Below are 17,475 nucleotides of genomic sequence, written 5' to 3'. Positions count from 1 at the left end.
CGCCCTGGCTGTCGTGTGGCCTCCACCCTGGGCCTGATTTATGCTGACTCACCACCACTCACTGCTGCCTGCCGCCTACCAGCCCCAGCCAGGGGGACGTGTCAAGGGTCGTGCGTTGGTGACTCTTGGCCCACCCGATGTTTGTAGGTTTCATGGGACAGAGTCGCCCTCGTTGGTTCAGCGATGCTCACTGAAAGCCTCCCAGGTCCGACTCCGGCTTCTTTTTACGAGCAGCTGGGAATTCAGTTTCTGGAAATCGGGTCCGCCGTGTGGTCAGAGAGCCTCCTGCTGTCCTGGGGCGTGTTTCCGTTCGGACGGCAGTGATGCCAAGATAGAGAGCAGGAAGGCCTCGGCGTCTGCCGGGGCTGTAACAGCAGGCTCCCAATTCTGTAAACTTTACCTGGGAGTAAAAAATGATTCTAAAAGAAAAAAAAAAACAGCCCGACTCTTATAACCAGCCTATTGTATGGCGGACGTTCCTCAGAGGAGAAAATAAGGTTTCAGAGCTCTGAAACCTTAAAGCATTTAAGAAGCCATAAAGTGGTAAATAACCAGAGAGATGTGTTTGCTGCTTCTCCAGGCACGCATGTTCTGGACCCGAGGAATGCCGGTTCAGCGTTCCGGTCTGCCTTCCTAGGACCGTGCTGGGCTGGGGAGAACTAAGGAATTTTCCTGTGCACCACGAGCCGGCCCGCCCTTGCCATCCGCTAGCCCACACCCTTGGCCCTCTGACTCCCTTGGCCACTTGAGTTCTGCGGGGAGACGTGTGGGAGGGGCGGCCAAGAGCTACACGACTGCTGGCGCTGTTCCCAGGGGGAGAGTGCGCCCCACCCTGTGCACTGCCCTGGGCCTGCACACACACACAGGGAGCGTCCGGTTGAGCTGCCTACCCTCCCCCACCACGGTCCTTCTTCTCGTCCCGCAGAGGAGATGGGTGCACCCCTGTACCCCGGTGCTAGGAAGTGGGCAAGGGAACAACAGAGGGATCAGCTGGCTCGCTTACAGCCCTAGATGGAGGGCTCAGAAATTTATTGAAGGAATGGTACAAGGTCACCACACACTGCCACTCCCACCCAACAAGAAAGAGCTGGAGAAGTGACAAACATAACTTAGGAAAGAAAAAAAATAAGTGTCTAAAGATGCAAAGTATTCTAACTGAACTCAGTTCCAGAGAGGACGAACCCTTCCTGGGAGAGAAAGAACGCTCGGCTGCTTTCATCTGAGGGGCCCGGCGGGAGGCAGAGGGTTAACCCGCCAGACATGAGGCTAAGGAGAAAACAGCTGGACTTTGTACAAACTTTCAACAGCTACATGCTCACTGGCTACAAGGAGACTTAGTCACAGAGCAAGTACGTCCCCACCCACCCTTAATTCTTTCCCCCAGGGCCTTCCCTGAGAGCACACAGTGGACGTGAGCCAGTGACCGAGGGCAGGGCAGAAAGATGGGACAGACGCCCCTTCCCCAGCTGGGGTGCACGGGGCATTAACGGAGTAGCCGGAAGCAGCACAGCACAGAGGAAGCCAAGAGCGGGGCAGGAGCGTGGAGGAGACCCCCTGCAAGGCACAGGGCCCTTCTCTGAGTGCACGGCGGTGGCCACCACCAGCTAAAAGAACTCGGTGGCCCTGCAAGCTGGCAGCTGGGCTGTAGAGCGTGGAGAGATCTCGGGGTCTTACCGTGGCCACGTCCCAAGCCCCATAGGAAGGACAGCCTTGATCCCGCCCCCAAGACGTTTGGAACCAACGTGACAACAAAACCTAGACCTAGCTGTACCGCAGATGAGACCGACTCATCCCTCAGGCCTAGCAGCCTGACAGAGGAAGGGGCACGTCATTTTCTAGGTGTGCATGTTGCCATCCACTTAACACACGGCATATAATAAGCAGTTATGAGACCTGTGAAGAAATGGGAAAATATCACTGGCAGAAAAATAGTCAATAGAAGCAGACCCACAGATGACTCTGTTGTTGGGATTAGCAGACAAGGATTGTCAAATATATATATTTGTAAGATTTATTTATTTATTTTTGGCTGCATCGGGTCTTGGTTGTGGGCTTCTCTCTAGTTGTGGCATGCAGGGTTTTTTTTTTTTTTTTCTCTTCTCTAGTTGTGGTGCACAGGCTCCAGGGTGCATGGGCTCTGTAGTTTGCAGCACGTGGGCTCTAGTTGTGGGGCACGAGCTCAGTGGCTGTGGTGTGGCGTACGGGCTTAGTTGCCCGCGGCACGTGGGATCTTAGTTCCCTGACTAGGGATCGAACCTGCGTCCCCTGCATTGTAAGGCGGATTCTTTACCACTGGACCACCAGGGAAGTCCCTGTCAAATATTTCTAATAGGTATTTTTAAGGATCTGGTAGAAAAGGTGGATTACATTCTTGAATAGATGGAGAATTTAAGCAGAGATCTAAAAGTTCTACAAAGAGAAAGTTTACCAATTCCCACTGAAGTGAGGATTCTTTGGAAATAAACTACCAGTCATTCTTAGAGAACAGCTGTGTAGCATTTCCAGATCGTAACCCCTTCTCTGAGTTTGCGCATCCCTGCTTTCCCAAGCCAGGAGTTCAAGTCTGCCCACCGTGTACAGACACTGTATGAGGGGCACAGTCCTACCCCTCAGGGAGAGGTGGTCCAGCAAAGGGATGCACGGACGTAACTACTTAAAGGCAGAATGCTCTGATGGAGCCAGAGATGAGTTTAAGAGGACGTACAAGAGGATGCGATTTCTCCTGACAAGGAGGATCACGGAAAGCCTCGCAGAAAACCGGCTGTTTGGTGTGGGCCTTGACTTCAAAGTGCAGAGCTGGGGGGAAGCCCATGGAGGCAGGTCGGGTCCACGCGCATCCCTGTCAAGTGCCGTGATGACGCCAGGGCTCCAGAATCTTCCGCAGACACAGATCCTCGCACAGTGGTGAGGAGAGCGGCTCCCCGCTGCAGCCCTGTGCTTCTGAAAAGACGTGAGGTGAGCCCGCCGGCGGCCACCGAGGTGGAATCCGAGGAGGCTGGGAATTAGGAGCAGGGGCTGGGGCTGAGCACCGTGCTGACCCGCGGCCTACACGGCGGGGCCGTGTTTCCGGATTTGGTCCGAGAACTTAGTCACCCCTTACGCTGAGTCCTCTCGTGTCTCTGGTCTGTGCTTCCGAGTTCATGTTTCATTTACATCTTTCCCCCTCTTTGCTCTGGGCAGTCATTGTCAAGTGTCCATACAGCTGACGCCACCCTGTAAATGTCAGCTCAGTGGATGTTTGCCACGTTGACAGCGAGCTTAACCCTGAGCAGAGTTTACAGGACTTGAATTCGGAGGGCCTGGCTACGACATTTATCCGTGCTGTCGTACGCTGTACGCTCACGATGGCTCACGGACGGTCTGCAACAGCGGGATGTAGAGTTTTGATTCGACTGTCTCAGCAGCGAGGAGCTAATGAAGGTTTGGGGAGGTGCTGGGTCGGGCTTCTGATGATACTCAGTGTGTACTGGAAGGAGGGGAAACTCTGTTGACAGTGGGGGGGATGGAAGCCTTTCACAGGGCTTCAGCCAAGAGGTCGTTAGGCTCTGAACCGGAGCAAAAGCAGGAGAAACGTAAAGGAAGAAAAGATGGACAGGCCGGTAGTATTAGGCTGTCCAAGAAGTTCATCCAGGTTTTTCCATAAGATGTTATGGAAAATCCTGAACGAACTTTTGTTTTGTTTTGTTTTGTTTGTTTTTTTGCGGTACGCGGGCCTCTCACTGTCGTGGCCTCTCCCGTTGCGGAGCACAGGCTCCGGACGCGCAGGCTCAGCGGCCATGGCTCACGGGCCCAGCCGCTCCGTGGCATGTGGGATCTTCCCGGACCGGGGCACGAACCCGCGTCCGCTGCATCGGCAGGCGGACTCTCAACCACTGCGCCACCAGGGAAGCCCTGGGATTTTGTTTTAATCATAAAACCACAAGGACAAAGACTAGAGGGAGAGACAGGAGCCACATCCGGGAAGCTGGGATCAGAATGGCAGGTGTGAACTGCTTCATCAGCTCGAAGGCGAGTCCTAAGCCCACAGTGGGGACAACTGTGCAGGCCCTCTGTTTGTATCCCAGGACCCTTAAAAAGCTTGCTGACTTGGTGACATCAGGTACCTTTAGACGGGGAAGAGGTGAAACTAAAAACAGGAGGACTGGTTGGAAATTTATATAAGAAACCCTCAGACTCAGATCCCCTCGTCCTAGGAAGGCTACGGCCGTTCCCCTAGTCGACAGAAGACTGGAAACTCTGGAGAGAATAGAACAGGGGTCTCTGCACTCGTGGGCTCCTGGCACAGTGAAGGCTTAGATTCTGAGCCAGTATTGAGTGAAACTTCGCATATGGAATGTTGAGACCCCCAGGACCTTCCCCAGCTCAGCTCTCAGAACACAGGTCTCATTCCCTCCAGGGAGGAGGGTGGGAGATTCATCTCTAGGAAATCTGAGCAGCCCCAGAGAAGAAACTGACATGAATCAGTCCCATTGCATCTCCCTATACTGACGCCATCGCTGACAAGTCCTACCTGTGTACACAGAGCTTCCAATGAACTTATGATGAGGGTCCCAGTCTTACAGATGAGCAAACAGCCAAGGGTCGTCAGAGATGCGAGAAGGCGTGTAACACAGAAGTCTCCCGATACAAACAGAAAAGAGCAACTTGCAGCTGGAAACTAGGCAAAGAGATTGTAAACCTGCCCCTCCGAATGAATGAGTGAATGCATGTCTCTGAGAGTTAAAAGAAGAGGTTGTGTCCTTGAGAGAAAGACCGATATGGTGTTTTCTCCCTTGGAAATGAAAAACGGTAGCAGAAATGGAGGCAACGGAAGATAAAATTGAGGCCACTGCCCCAAAAATAGAGTCATTAATGATACTTCATAACACCCGGGAAGATGCTAAACGTTTCCAGAAAGGAAACAAAGAAACAGGTCACATTCTAGGGACAAGGAATCAGAATGGCAACAGTAGAGGCTAGGCAGTGGGGCAGTGCTTTTGCATTCCGCAAGGATATTGTTTTCAGCTATGGATTCCATGCCTGGCCAACATCTCCCACGTAAAATAGCATAATGACATTTTATAAGGTGTCAGCTCTTATAAAGTTTGCTTCCCAAGCACACTTCTCCAGGAGCCTACTGGAGGAGGTACTTCACTAAAACAAGAATGTAAACCAACACAGAGGAGGCCTGAGGTTCCAACTTAAGAGCCTCCAGAGGGTGGGGTGTGGTCCCCGATGTAGAGGGCAGACAGCTGCGGACAGGGGGCCGCATGGGGGTGCTCTGAAGGAAGCACAGAAACCGTTACCCGTGGTTACCCTAGAAGTCAAAGTGGGAGGGCAGAAAAGGGGCGTTTTCCTTTTTCCCTTTATATTTTTACATAATGTTTGAGTCTTGACTAGAGCCTATATCACTTGTGTAATTTTTCTTTTAAGAAAGAAAATATGCTTCCTCCAATGGACATGCTTAACCCTTCAGTCATGACGACAGAGTTTTCCTTCTGTTCAGGACCTGCAAAGGAATTTCTCTAGGTCAGGGGTCCCCAACCCCTGGGGCCGAGGGCGGTACTGAGCGAGCAAAGCTTCACCTGCCGCTCCCCATGACTCCCCATGGCTCGCATTACTTCCTGAGCCATGCCCCCGCCCTGCCCCTGGTCCGTGGAAGAATTGAAGGAAACCTTCAAATCCTGTAGGCAACCTTGCCCAGTAATTAGGCTGGAAATTTCTTACTACAGGAGAAAGTCTGTGATTTGGGAGGGGAGGTCTTTGGGGCCAGGAGGAACTGAGTCTCTGAGAAGATAAACACCCCTCCCCCATCTCAGCGTTGGGCTTTCCGTCAATGCAGAGCAAAGGAAGGGTTTCTTCAGGGTTGGTGGACTGCAAAGTCCTCTTGTCCATAGGCGTTTTCTCTGCCCCAAGGCCTCGATTACCCGTAATTAATCTCTGCGCAAGGACAGGCTTCTTGTGTATTTGACCCGCTGGAAACTGTTTGTCAGAGATCTTGTCTTGACCCAGGAGAGCTGATAGGATGATAGGATCGTAAAACCAGAATTGATCTTTCCTGCTCAGTCTGTGTTCTCTACAATGTGGGGTTGGGGGGAGGTGTTATTTTAGCCCAGGACAAATGTGAGATTTCATATATGTCACAAGTGGGGGAGAAGAGTGGATTGTCATTTAACAATGGCCATATTTCACAGTAATAACGTCTAGCTCAGTCTGTAGTGTGGTCTAATCCCCGTGCTTTCTTTGCCCTTTCTCAATGTATTTGGCTTAATCCCTGCAGAGCAACAAGCCAAACGTCCAAACCACCCACTTTCCTATTCCCAGCACATAAATCAGCCGGAGGCCAGCCGAAATCCGGGCCAAGCACTTAGATGACTTGTGTGTCTGATTTTTGTTCCATGATACGAAACTCAAAAATAAATCTAAAGGGAGACGTTTCCCAGATACCGGCTAATTCACGGAAAACATCTTAAGCCGCTTCAGCACACACGTGAAGCTGACGAGCAAACTCACTGTGGACGCGGATGGGAGGCTGTAGAGAGAATTCCCACGGAATTACTAAAGTCTTAACTCAAGTCCCGTGTTCAGTCTGAGGCTCTAAAACTGAACACGGAATTTCTGAAGCGCTTTGTAGTGTCCAGAAGGAAGAGATAGAAATGGGGAAGGGCTTGGGCAATGGGACCTTTGAAAAACGGTTGTAGGGGATGGAAGTTGAGCTTTGAAAATAACGTGTGAACAAAAAGAAACTTGCGAGAGCAAGCACGGATGGTCCAAGAGGAGGTGAACGGTGCAGGAGGAGGCATCTCGTTCAGATGTTCAGAATAAACGTTCTGACTGTGAAACTTGTCAAACAGAAAAACCAATAGCCAAGCGACTGTGGGAGAGTGACCGAGGCTGTGTCAGGCTCTCTGAATATACGGACCAGGGTTCTCGATATAAAGACATACGGACAGATGTTTAACGACAGTCTCTCCCAGGCACCACAAGTCTGATATTCCGAGCAACTGGCAGAGAAATGAAACCATTCAGCACACATTTGGCCCCTCTGCTTGGCCACGGCACCTAAAGTGGGTTCACTTACCAGAAGAGTGGTACACGCTCTTAAGCAGCGGGACCCGGTCCCAGGATGGGGTGAACCCGATACAGAGGGGGGCAGTGAGAAGTGACAGGTCTAAGCGGCTCTAGAAAAGATCAGTCTTTTTCCGGCCCTGGTTATCAGGTGTGGAAAAATTCAGGAAAAGGAGGGAAAATACCTAGAGAACACATCTAGAAATAAAGATACAGTAATTCTAAGAATGGAGGCTATATATAGGGACGGGAAATGGGTTTGTGTGATTAGATCCATCCAAGAATTACCTTGTCTCTATAATACGCCTTTCTGTTAAGGAGATATAACATCTTCCTTGACCAGATAAAGCTAGTCCCTTCTTTTTCTTTTAATTTAAATGTAGTAATTATTATATATTGGAGTATAGTGGATTTACAACATTGTTCTTGTTTTAGCTGTAAGGCACCTTGATTCAGTGTATGTCTAACACGTATATCTTTTCTTTTTCCTATTCTTTTCCCCACATAGTTATTACAGAGTGTTGAGTAGAGCTCCCTGTGTAGTCCCTTCCTTTTATGAAAGGACATCACCAAATTACAAGGAAGTTTAAATCACTCTTTGCGTTGCTGGCAAACCCAGGACTAACCCCCACGCTTTTCCCCTTCTGGCCGGTCTATATGCTGGAGTACAGCCATCCTGCCCTCATTATGGGACCTTTATTTCTCGCCGTGGCTTCTGTGTTGATTGCTAACCCTTCTCTCCTGTCCCGCAGCTGGGATGAGAGCAGCTCCATCAGCAGCGGGCTCAGTGATGCCTCTGACAACCTCAGCTCGGAAGAGTTCAACGCCAGCTCCTCACTCAACTCCCTGCCCACCACGCCGACGGCATCTCGCAGGAACTCGACTATAGTGGTACGTGCGAGTGCGGATGCCTAAGCCGCCTTCTGCAAGAGAACCGCGGGGCAGACCGGGCCGTGCCTGTGCGCAGGGTGGCACGTCCGCTCACCTGCTCCGTGGGATTGGTTCCCACGTGCCCTTGGCCAAGTCCTTCTTGAGCTGGTGGAAAGAAATCCCTAGCTGCCGGGCAGTCACCTAAGGCGTGAGCTGCTGTCCCGGCGGGCGGGCGGGCCTCTATCGAGCGCCCACGCCAGTTCGGAGGGATGCCCGTAAGTGCTGTCCCACCTGGAGAGGAAGAGAAGCCCGGGATCTGTGTGCTGTCCTCTGGACAGCACAGATCTCTGTGCTGTCCTTCTGCGGGCGGAAGGCTGGTTCACTGTCTGCTCTGGAAGGGTCGGGCCACCCGGCAGCCAAAGCCCCTCTCTCCACCCAGTCCCCCCCCTTCCCCACCTGAGCGTCCACTCTGCCTTCTTTCGTCTCCAGCTGCGCACGGACTCCGAGAAGCGCTCGCTGGCAGAGAGCGCGCTGAACTGGTTCAGTGAGTCGGAGGAGAAGGCCCCCAGGAAGCTGGAGTACGACAGCGGCAGCCTGAAGATGGAGCCCGGGGCGGCCAAGTGGCGGCGAGAGCGGCCCGAGAGCTGCGACGACCCATCCAAGGTTGGGGAACTGAAGAAGCCCGTCACCCTGGGGCACCCCGGGTCCCTGAAGAAGGGCAAGACCCCGCCGGTGGCCGTCACCTCCCCCATCACTCACACGGCCCAGAGCGCCCTCAAGGTCGCAGGTGAGCCGAGTAACGAGGGACCGGGGGGCCCAGGGCCAAGTCCTGCTTCCCTGGCTTCCTCACAGCCGTTAACCCTTGGGAGACGGCCAGCCCGCACGCTGCTTCCACGTACTGCCCACCCTAGCCTCCAGGCCATCCCGAGTCAGGGACGACGGGCAGTACGATGTCCGTCGTGCAGATGTGGGCATACAAATGCCACGTGCTTAACGCCTAGGCCCAGGTGTAGAGGAGGGGGGAGCCTGGCCTGACCTGCCTCACACCGTCCAGTGGTTCCGTCTCCTCTCCTGGGACACGCGGGTGATGCACTTGTCTTCCTGAGGGCTTGGTTGCCGTCCCAGGGAGGTCCTGGCACACTGTCAGAATCGTGCCGCTCCCAGAGTGGCTCCGTGGTGACCCACGGCCTCCGTCAGGCCCCCTCTAGTCCCTAACCACCGGCAGACACAGCTGAGTCCCGTCCCTTTGCTTCCCCCACCTTCCCTCCCTGGACCGGGGTTAGATGTCATTCCTTCTTGATCATCTTTGTGATCGCCTCTGCTGGTTCAACCAAAATGGGACCCCCTACCCTGGGGGCAGAAAACAACAATCAATCGGGGGCCAGTCCCGCCCAGAGTCCCCTCCCCTCTGGCGAGAAGGGTCCTCAGCCTGCGGGGCTCCCGCTCGCCCGCCCACGGCGCCCCTCCTCCCGGGGCCAGAGACGGCGGTCTCAGCGCTCACTCCTGTCTGCTCTCCGCAGGCAAACCCGAGGGCAAGGCCACCGACAAGGGCAAGCTGGCGGTGAAGAGCGCCGGCCTGCAGCGCTCCTCCTCGGACGCCGGCCGCGACCGCCTGGGTGACGCCAAGAAGCCTCCCTCAGGCATCGCGCGCCCATCCACATCGGGGTCCTTCGGCTACAAGAAGCCCCCTCCCGCCACAGGCACGGCCACCGTCGTGCAGGCCGGGGGCTCGGCCACGCTCGGCAAGGCGCAGAAGACCTCGGGCATCCCCGTCAAGCCGGCGAACGGACGCAAGACCAGCCTGGACGTGCCCAACGGCGCGGAGCCCGGCTTCCTGGCTCCGGGCGCCCGTTCCAACATCCAGTACCGCAGCCTGCCCCGACCGGCCAAGTCCAGCTCCATGAGCGTGACCGGCGGGCGGGCCGGCCCCCGGCCCGTGAGCAGCAGCATCGACCCCAGCCTTCTCAGCACCAGGCAGGGCAGCCTGACGCCCTCCAGGCTGAAGGAGCCCTCCAAGGCGGCCGGCGGGCGGGCCACCCCAGCCCCCGTCAACCAGACGGACCGGGAGAAGGAGAAGGCCAAGGCCAAGGCCGTGGCCCTGGACCCAGACAGCGTGGCCCTGAAGAGCATGGGCTCCCCGGAGAGCACGCCCAAGGGCCAAGCGAGCCACCCCCCGGCCCCCAAGTTGGCAGAGCTGCCGCCAACCCCCCTCAGGTACCCAGGCTGGGCGCTTCCTCCTGTCTGCCCTCCCAGCATCCTCCCAGGGTCCCGGCGCGCCTCAGATGGGGCGGCCTGTTCCCTGCTGGCCCTGGGCCTCCCCCCTGTTCCCCGGGTGCCGGGCGCCTCTTCCGTGTTTCGGAGCTGTTCTCGGTGCCCCCCGATGTGCTCTGAGCCTCTCCGAGCTCTTGCCTGGGTGGTTTTGCTGTTTTATTTTCTCACACACACACGTCCATCTGTGCGTAAACCCACCCTTGTCTCCCTTGTGCATGTGCTGCCCCCTCGTTAAGACTTGATGGTGCCCAGGTCAGATTTCCTCCCCCGTATTTCCCAGTGGCATTGAGAGAAGCCCCCCGTGCTTTGCAAAGAGCCCAAAAGTGAGGAAACAGGACCAGGATTTGGCTGCGATCCCACCTGCCTGTTGTTTCTCTAACTCCGTGATCCTGAATGTCCTGTTTTATCGTCACTTCTCTCAGGGCCACGGCTAAGAGCTTTGTCAAGCCACCCTCCCTAGCCAATCTGGACAAGGTCAACTCCAACAGCCTGGATCTCCCTGCGTCCACTGATGCCCATGCTCCGAAGGTCCCAGATCTGCACACTCCGGGCCCGGCCGCCGGGGGTCCCCTCCCTTCTTGCTTCAGCCCCAGCCCAGCCCCCATCCTCAACATCAACTCCGCCAGCTTCTCCCAGGGCCTGGAGCTCATGAGCAGTTTCGGCGTCCCCAAAGAGACCCGCATGTACTCCAAGCTCTCGGGCCTACACAGGAGCATGGAGTCCCTCCAGATGCCCATGAGCCTGCCCGGCGCCTTTCCCAGCAGCGCCCCTGTGCCCGCAGCCCCCGCGCCCCCCGCCGCCCCCGCAGAGGAGGACGCCGAAGAGCTGACCTGGAGCGGAAGCCCCAGGACTGGGCAGCTGGACAGGTGGGTGGGCAGGGCCGAGCCCAGGGAGCCCGCTCCTGCCTCCGGGCCTGTTTGACTGCTGCTCTGTGACCAGCGACACTTGTGTGCACATTACGTAACCCCCTCTGCTTCTCAGCAACTCTTAAGGAACAGGATTTCGTTCCTGTGTTTAAATTCTGATTCTCACCTGCTACACGAGGAACCAGTACACAGACGTTCAGTGACTTCCCCGAGCCCTCATGCCTGGTTTAACCTGCCATCCGAAGCTTCTGCTTTCTAATCACTGGCCCCAGATCACCCCTATTATGTCACATCCTGGTTTTCATCTACCACAGCATGATCTTTAAAAAGCAAATCAGAGGGAATTCCCTGGCGGTCCAGTGGTTAGGACTCCACGCTTTCACTGCCCAGGGCCCAGGTTCAATCCCTGGTTGCCGGGGAGGGGAGGCGGGGGAGTGGGAAGCTAATCAGAGAAAAACATCAAACAATTTCTCAACTTGTGAGCCCAGAGGCGGCTGTGGCTGACCTCCCCTTTGTTTATGGCGACGGGGGCCTCACGGCCGGATGCCCTGGGTCCCGGTGTTGCGTCCGTCAAACCTCTGCTCCCAAACTCTAGTTCCTGAGATGGACCCACATGCTTCTCTTTCTTTCCTCCACAGTAATCAGCGGGATCGGAATACTCTTCCCAAGAAGGGGCTCAGGTAATAACCCTTACATGTGTTTTTCTCTCCTATACCTGGGGCTCCTGGTCTGTATGAAAAAACGTAACTCGCCCTGTCCCAGGCTCCAGTCATGCATGCGGTGCCCCTTTCGGCCGGTCACGTGTACCTGGTTCCCGTACATCCTCCCAGGCGCCCACCCAGGCTCACTGTTGTGTGTGCGTCACCTTGTAGCCGGGGCTCAGGTGACAGAGGAGAGACAGGCTTGCACATGGGACTCACGCACTTCCCTGCACCAGCCTGTGTTGTCTGCCCCAGTCCTGCCAGAACACGCCCCCCCAAACCTCAGGGAGAGCGGGCCACCTCTGGCCACTCAGGTGGGCAGTAGGTCCTGCGGTCCGGTGATTCCTGCTGCTGGGAGGTTCGAATGCCGAGCTCTGTCCCGGGCCTCCGTCATCTCGGCCTAGCTCGGGCAGCCCCGCAGGGGCGTCCCCAGCCCTTCCGCCCCTCCTGAGGTCCGGGAGGATGCTGCTTCCCTCCGCACCCCCCGTAGTCAGCCCTGACGGCTCCCACCTCCTCGTCCTGCTTTTGGAGCTCACCTCTGAGCTCAGGTGGTAGAAGCCTAGACCGAGCTGTTGGCTGCCGCCCGCAGGTACCAGCTGCAGCCCCAGGAGGAGGCCAAGGAGTGGCGACACTCCCACAGCATCGGGGGGCCGCCCGAGTCCGACGACCAGCCAGAGCTGCCGTCGCCCCCTGCGCTGTCCATGTCCCTGAGCGCCAAGGGCCAGCTCACCACCATAGGTCAGTGTCCGCAGTCACCGCCGTGCAGGGGGGCCGGCAGGGCAGCGGGGCCTTGGGTTTCACCCCATACTTGGTTCGCGCCGTGACGGCCGGCTCACGGGTCTCAGTTCATGCATCCATCGTGAGACGCACGGCTGAGTGCGCCAGACCCGGACCTGAGCCGTGGCCCCTGGGCCCGGGCTGTGGGGTCCTTGCAGCATCAGAGAGTCTGCCTGTTGGCGTGGAAGAGCCGTAAGGGAGGCCCAGAGCAAAACCCGGTGCAGCCAGAAGGGAGCCGCCGCACCCAGCGCCGCGACACAGCGTTGGGCAGCTGGGGAGGCAGGGGGTGAGCGGTCGAGTGCAGCCGTGGGTCTGCCCCGGAGCCGGGACCGTCCAATCCTAGAGGCAGGGCTTAGGGAGACCCGTGCTGGCCTCTCCTTTCCTGGTGTCTGAGGAGAAGGGGAAGCTTGTGAGGAGGAGGCAACTCTGCTTCAGAGACGGGAGGGGCGAAGGCCGGGGCTCACGGCCCTGCTTCCTGGGGCGCCGAGTGCCGGGGGCCCTTGAGGACAGTGCCCGGGCCGGCCTGTTGCTTCCTTCCTGCGTCTCCAAATCCACTGCCTCTTTCAGCGGGGCGAAGGAAGGCAGTAAGCAAAACCTGCAGACCTGTGACACGCCTGTGGGACGACTGGGGACTCTGAGGAAACTAGGAGTCGGGGTCATCTTGCTAGAGAAGGGCGCGATGCTAAAGGGAAGGTCATCTGGTCCCTGAGAGCCATTAAAACGAGGGCGGGGCCAGCTTGCTGTCCGTCTCCATGGAGACCACACAGGGGGATGAGGGGCCGGGCCAAGCCACGATCATCACCTCACACACGCCGAAGGGCCCCGGGAGAGGTGGGGTTGTCTTCTTCTCGGGTCTTCCCGGAGACTGGATGTCCACGGAGTGTCCAAGGAGCCCCACCCCCCCGCCCCAAGCATGCACGCGGAGAGGCAGGGGCCGAGGGGGCTGGGCTGCGGGCCAGCAGGGCTGCACAGCCTCCCGGACCCACTCACCGGCTCTGGCCTTCCAGCCAGGGTCATGCTGGGCACCGGCCGTGTTTCTGGGGAGTGCCGCTCCCCTCCGTGGTGCCCGGCCGTGCGCCCCACAGCCTGAGCCCTGCCCCTCGCTGGTCCTCTTCATCACTCGGATCTGAGCCTTGCTCCGAACTCTCAGGCCTCCCTGGCAGCCCGTTGTGTGTTAGAGAAACACGACACCCCGTTTTCATCGGCACATCCAAGTGACGCGAAGGTTTCAGAAAAGCTGCCGGGCCCCCAGCATGACCTTCGAAAGCGACCTCTCTGGGCAGACAGGCCCGAGGGAAGGGCGTTCAAACAGGCTTCGCTCTTCGCCCCGGCTCAGACGCAGGGTCCTCCTCGTAGGGCTTTGCTCTCCCAGGCACGGCCGCCTGCACACCCGCCGCCCGCCGGCCTCCTCTCTGCCCCTCCATCCGCCTCTGCTCCTGGCGCCCCGCCCCCGGGACCCAAAGCTGATGCCCCTGCCTCTTCTCCCGCCCTCCCCTCCCTCTCCTGTCCCCCCCTCTGTCCTTCCAGTGAGTCCCACTGCGGCCACCACGCCAAGAATCACCCGCTCCAACAGCATCCCCACCCACGAGGCGGCCTTCGCGCTGTACAGCGGCTCCCAAATGGGGAGCACCCTGTCCCTGGCCGAGAGACCCAAGGGGATGATCCGGTCAGGATCCTTCCGAGACCCCGCGGACGACGGTGAGACTTCATGCCAGCGCGGTTCACGCTCATCCCAGCTCTGCTGGGTCCCCTCGCGCACCGCTGCCGCCACCGCGCACATGTCTGCCTCACAGAACATCCGATTGGGCCATTTCAGCTCTCTCTTCCCGTCCCTTTGAAGGGTCTGGGGGCCCAGAAACCTCGGGTGGCACCGTCTAGCCCCGGGGCTTTGGGAGCCCCTCCTGGTGGGGGGAGGGGAGGCAGCGTGGAAGGCTTATTGAGAGGGTACCCTCGGAGCACGCCGCCACCGTCCTCCCATCCCCCCAGTCGTCAGAGGACAGGACCGCTTACGGGGACGCAGAGGTAGCTCTTAAAGCCTTACGAGAATTAGGCATCTCATTCCTCTTTCGAGAACGTTCCGAAGACCAGCTTCAAGGGCCGCCCTCTGGGCGTGGTGGTCAGAGCTGGAGCCCGGCTTTCTGGGGGTGAGACTTGGTGACGTCAGGACGCTCATCCCGGGGGCTTTCCTTGCCGACCTGCTCCGGTTCTCTCAGTAGGGCTGTCGTTCATGAAGAATCAGAACGAGTGTCTTACACTTGGAGACTTTTTTCATCTGAACGGTCCCCACTGCGAAGAGGAGGCACAGGCAGAGTCGCGATTCGTTCTGAGCAGCTCTGATGAGAACTGCCTCTTCCTCAGCAGCGACAGTGCTTTCCTGACGGGGGAGGCGGTGACCCGTGCCCGGGAGCGTCTTCTCTCCCGGAGCCCTGCGCCCTCGGAGGGGCAGGCCAAGCACAGGGCCCTCGGCCCGGCTGTCCGAGAGCACGGGCCGGAGCGGGCAGGCCAGCTCTGCCCGGAACTCGAGTCCTCGGTGGGGCAGACAGCCGCGTCCTCTGTTCTGTTCTCCCTCTCTGCTCCAGGATCAGAACCCGAGCCCCTGCCTTAGCACTCCTCCCGGGAACCCTCCCCGGGTTCCCCGGCCGAGCGCTCTGCTAACCCTTTGCGTTCTGCTTCTCTTGCAGTTCACGGCTCAGTGCTGTCCTTGGCCTCCAGTGCCTCTTCCACCTACTCCTCAGTAAGAGCCTCGCTTCTCCACCCCCCCGCACCAAATTGTGCCCTGGACCCTCCTGGGGGCGGGGCGGGGCGAGGTGGGGGCCCCTGGAGCTTAGGGCACGAAATGGGCGCTTCTAGACCTCGGTGGTCCTTCCGGCCTCACCGCCAATCCCTGAGCGACCCTGGCGCCTTTTGTGCCTCCTTTGAAAAACGGAGAATCCCCTGGTCGTGGAGGCGTTCTGTGCCCGGGAGGGTGGGCCGCGCTCAGGGACCCCAGGACCCCCGCTGTGTGCAGAATCTGCCCCAGGTTCCTCGTGGGCCCTGGGCCCGCGTCTGCTCGTGAGGCGTAAGCGGGTCCTCAGGTTCGTTCTGCCCCTAATGCTTTACTCCTTCAAGTTGGTGGCGACAGGGTTAGCCCTCAGATCAGCAGTTGCATTTCCTAGCCTTCCTGGCAATGGCAGAGGTGGCTGTGACCTCTGCCCCAGAGGTGTGCCTTACTGATCCGTGGTCTGGGGTCTGAGCCCACCCCGTGCAGAGCCAGGCCCGGCCACAGGGCGTCAGCCTCTGGGCGCTTCTGCATCTCGCTTCCTCGAGTTCTGCGCGCTGCCTTTGCCTCCGTAGTAACGGCCTTCTCTCTCCCTTTCTCTCTCTCTCTTTCTCTCTCTCCCCACCCCGCTTCTGTGCTCCTTCACCAGGCTGAGGAGAGGATGCAGTCTGAGGTAGGGTCCCCAGCCTTCGCCCCGGCCTCCTAACACCCCCGCACCCCACTTCCTTGCGAGCCTTACACCTCTTCTGCCACCGTAAGTGCATCTCCGTCTCCTTCACAGCAAATCCGGAAGCTTCGCAGGGCCCTGGAGTCATCCCAGGAGAAAGTAGCCACCTTGACGTCGCAGCTCTCCGCCAACGTGAGTGCCGGGGAGGGGACAGCCGGGCAGCTGTCTGGGCCCAAACTAGATGAGTTCAGCCCCAGGAGAACTGTCTCATAAGGTGTCCCGTGGGCTTTGATTCCAGGCAGCGGAGGATCTGGAGAGCGGCCTCCTCCTCCGAGTCGGGGTCTCTCTAAGGAGCCATTTGCACCCCCACCCTAATTCATAGGTACGGACGAGCGCCCGTCCGACGGCCCGTGAAGCCCCTAGAGAAAGAGAAAAGGGTTTATATCAGTGGTTCTGTGTGGAGGTGGGAACAGCCTTGCCACTGGCCGTGGACACGAATAGTCACGGATCAGAATTACAGATCCCTGGGAACCCTCTGCCTCTGCCCGTGTCGTTGTTCACCCCGTCGCTGGGCAGGCACACAGCTGGGTAGTGGGACCCCACCTGGGAACGGCAACGCTCTTAGGAGGCCAGCCCGGGCTCCGGCTCCTCGGCCACAGCTGCCTTGTCTTCTGGGGCCCCTGAGCTTAGCTGGGGAGCCCGCATTCTTGTCGCCGCCCTCAGCCTGCCCAGAGTACATCCGCTTAGAATGCGTTTCTTGTGGCCTCGGTTTTTCCACCCTGGGAGATGGGGAGAAACGAAGCTGCCCCCCAGACTAGGCCGCAGAAGCCTCTCCCCTGCGACCGAGCTGCAGACAGAGAACATAAGAGCCATTTTCCCCCAAAGCTGTAAACAACAGCTGAGCCGGATCTGCGGAGCTTTCCAAGTGTTTGCACAAAGTAACCATGTCTGCAATTTCCGCAGTCCTTGCTGGTTTTTTTCTCTTCCCTTCCTCTCTGGGGAGCCCAGCTGTCAGGCCTGGGTCTCACTGGAATCAGGTAGAAGACCCGGCACCGCGGTTTTGCGTGTTTCCAGTACATTCGGGCAGCGAGCGGTGTCCTCACCACACTGGCTGTTCTCTTTGTTCTTTTTATTCTCTTTCCCAAACTCTGGGTCGGTCCGTTGTATTCTTACTGGCTTGCACGAAGCTCGTACCAAGCCTTTTCCCCACAACTGGGGACCCATAAGCATCGTAATAGAAACGAGACCCATCTCTTCTGTCCCTGGCGCCTCACCCAAGGCCATCCCGTCTGGCAGAGCCCGGGAAATTCATGTCTGGGAAACGGCAGCGGGGGAGGGGTGTCAGAGAGCAGGAGCTCGTCTGACTCATTTACACCCTGTCAGTGTCGTGCTGTCCAGTCTGGACCAGAGCCAAGAGAATGAATTTAGAAGGTGACTCTCTTAGAACAGGAAGTTCCCTTTGGCTGAGAGGAGAATCTGAATGCTCAGACACGACGGTCCTGAATTTTGGAGACAGGC

At 57.8% G+C, this 17,475-nt stretch overlaps 1 protein-coding gene across 5 annotated transcripts in view; it reads left to right on the top strand.

Annotated features, from left to right (window-relative positions):
• The window catches only part of NAV1 (neuron navigator 1), a 210,813-nt gene that overhangs the window by 169,484 nt on the left and 23,854 nt on the right, over positions 1 to 17,475 (top strand). For 4 of the 5 annotated variants that reach the window (XM_033845116.2, XM_073799454.1, XM_073799496.1 and 1 more), the window contains 10 exons: positions 7,800 to 7,938; positions 8,407 to 8,704; positions 9,438 to 10,131; positions 10,611 to 11,054; positions 11,693 to 11,734; positions 12,345 to 12,493; positions 14,060 to 14,230; positions 15,214 to 15,266; positions 15,940 to 15,963; positions 16,072 to 16,149. In XM_033845116.2, coding sequence (XP_033701007.1) covers positions 7,800 to 7,938; positions 8,407 to 8,704; positions 9,438 to 10,131; positions 10,611 to 11,054; positions 11,693 to 11,734; positions 12,345 to 12,493; positions 14,060 to 14,230; positions 15,214 to 15,266; positions 15,940 to 15,963; positions 16,072 to 16,149 — 2,092 coding nt within the window. The remainder of the gene's footprint in view (positions 1 to 7,799; positions 7,939 to 8,406; positions 8,705 to 9,437; positions 10,132 to 10,610; positions 11,055 to 11,692; positions 11,735 to 12,344; positions 12,494 to 14,059; positions 14,231 to 15,213; positions 15,267 to 15,939; positions 15,964 to 16,071; positions 16,150 to 17,475) is intronic. The other variant, XM_073799412.1, reaches the window with a different exon arrangement.

This window comes from Tursiops truncatus, chromosome 1 (assembly GCF_011762595.2).
Source record: "Tursiops truncatus isolate mTurTru1 chromosome 1, mTurTru1.mat.Y, whole genome shotgun sequence".
NCBI classification, from domain to species: Eukaryota; Metazoa; Chordata; class Mammalia; order Artiodactyla; family Delphinidae; genus Tursiops; species Tursiops truncatus.
The sequence above is the reverse complement of the archived record's forward strand: the minus strand, read 5'-3'. Positions and strand labels throughout refer to the sequence as shown.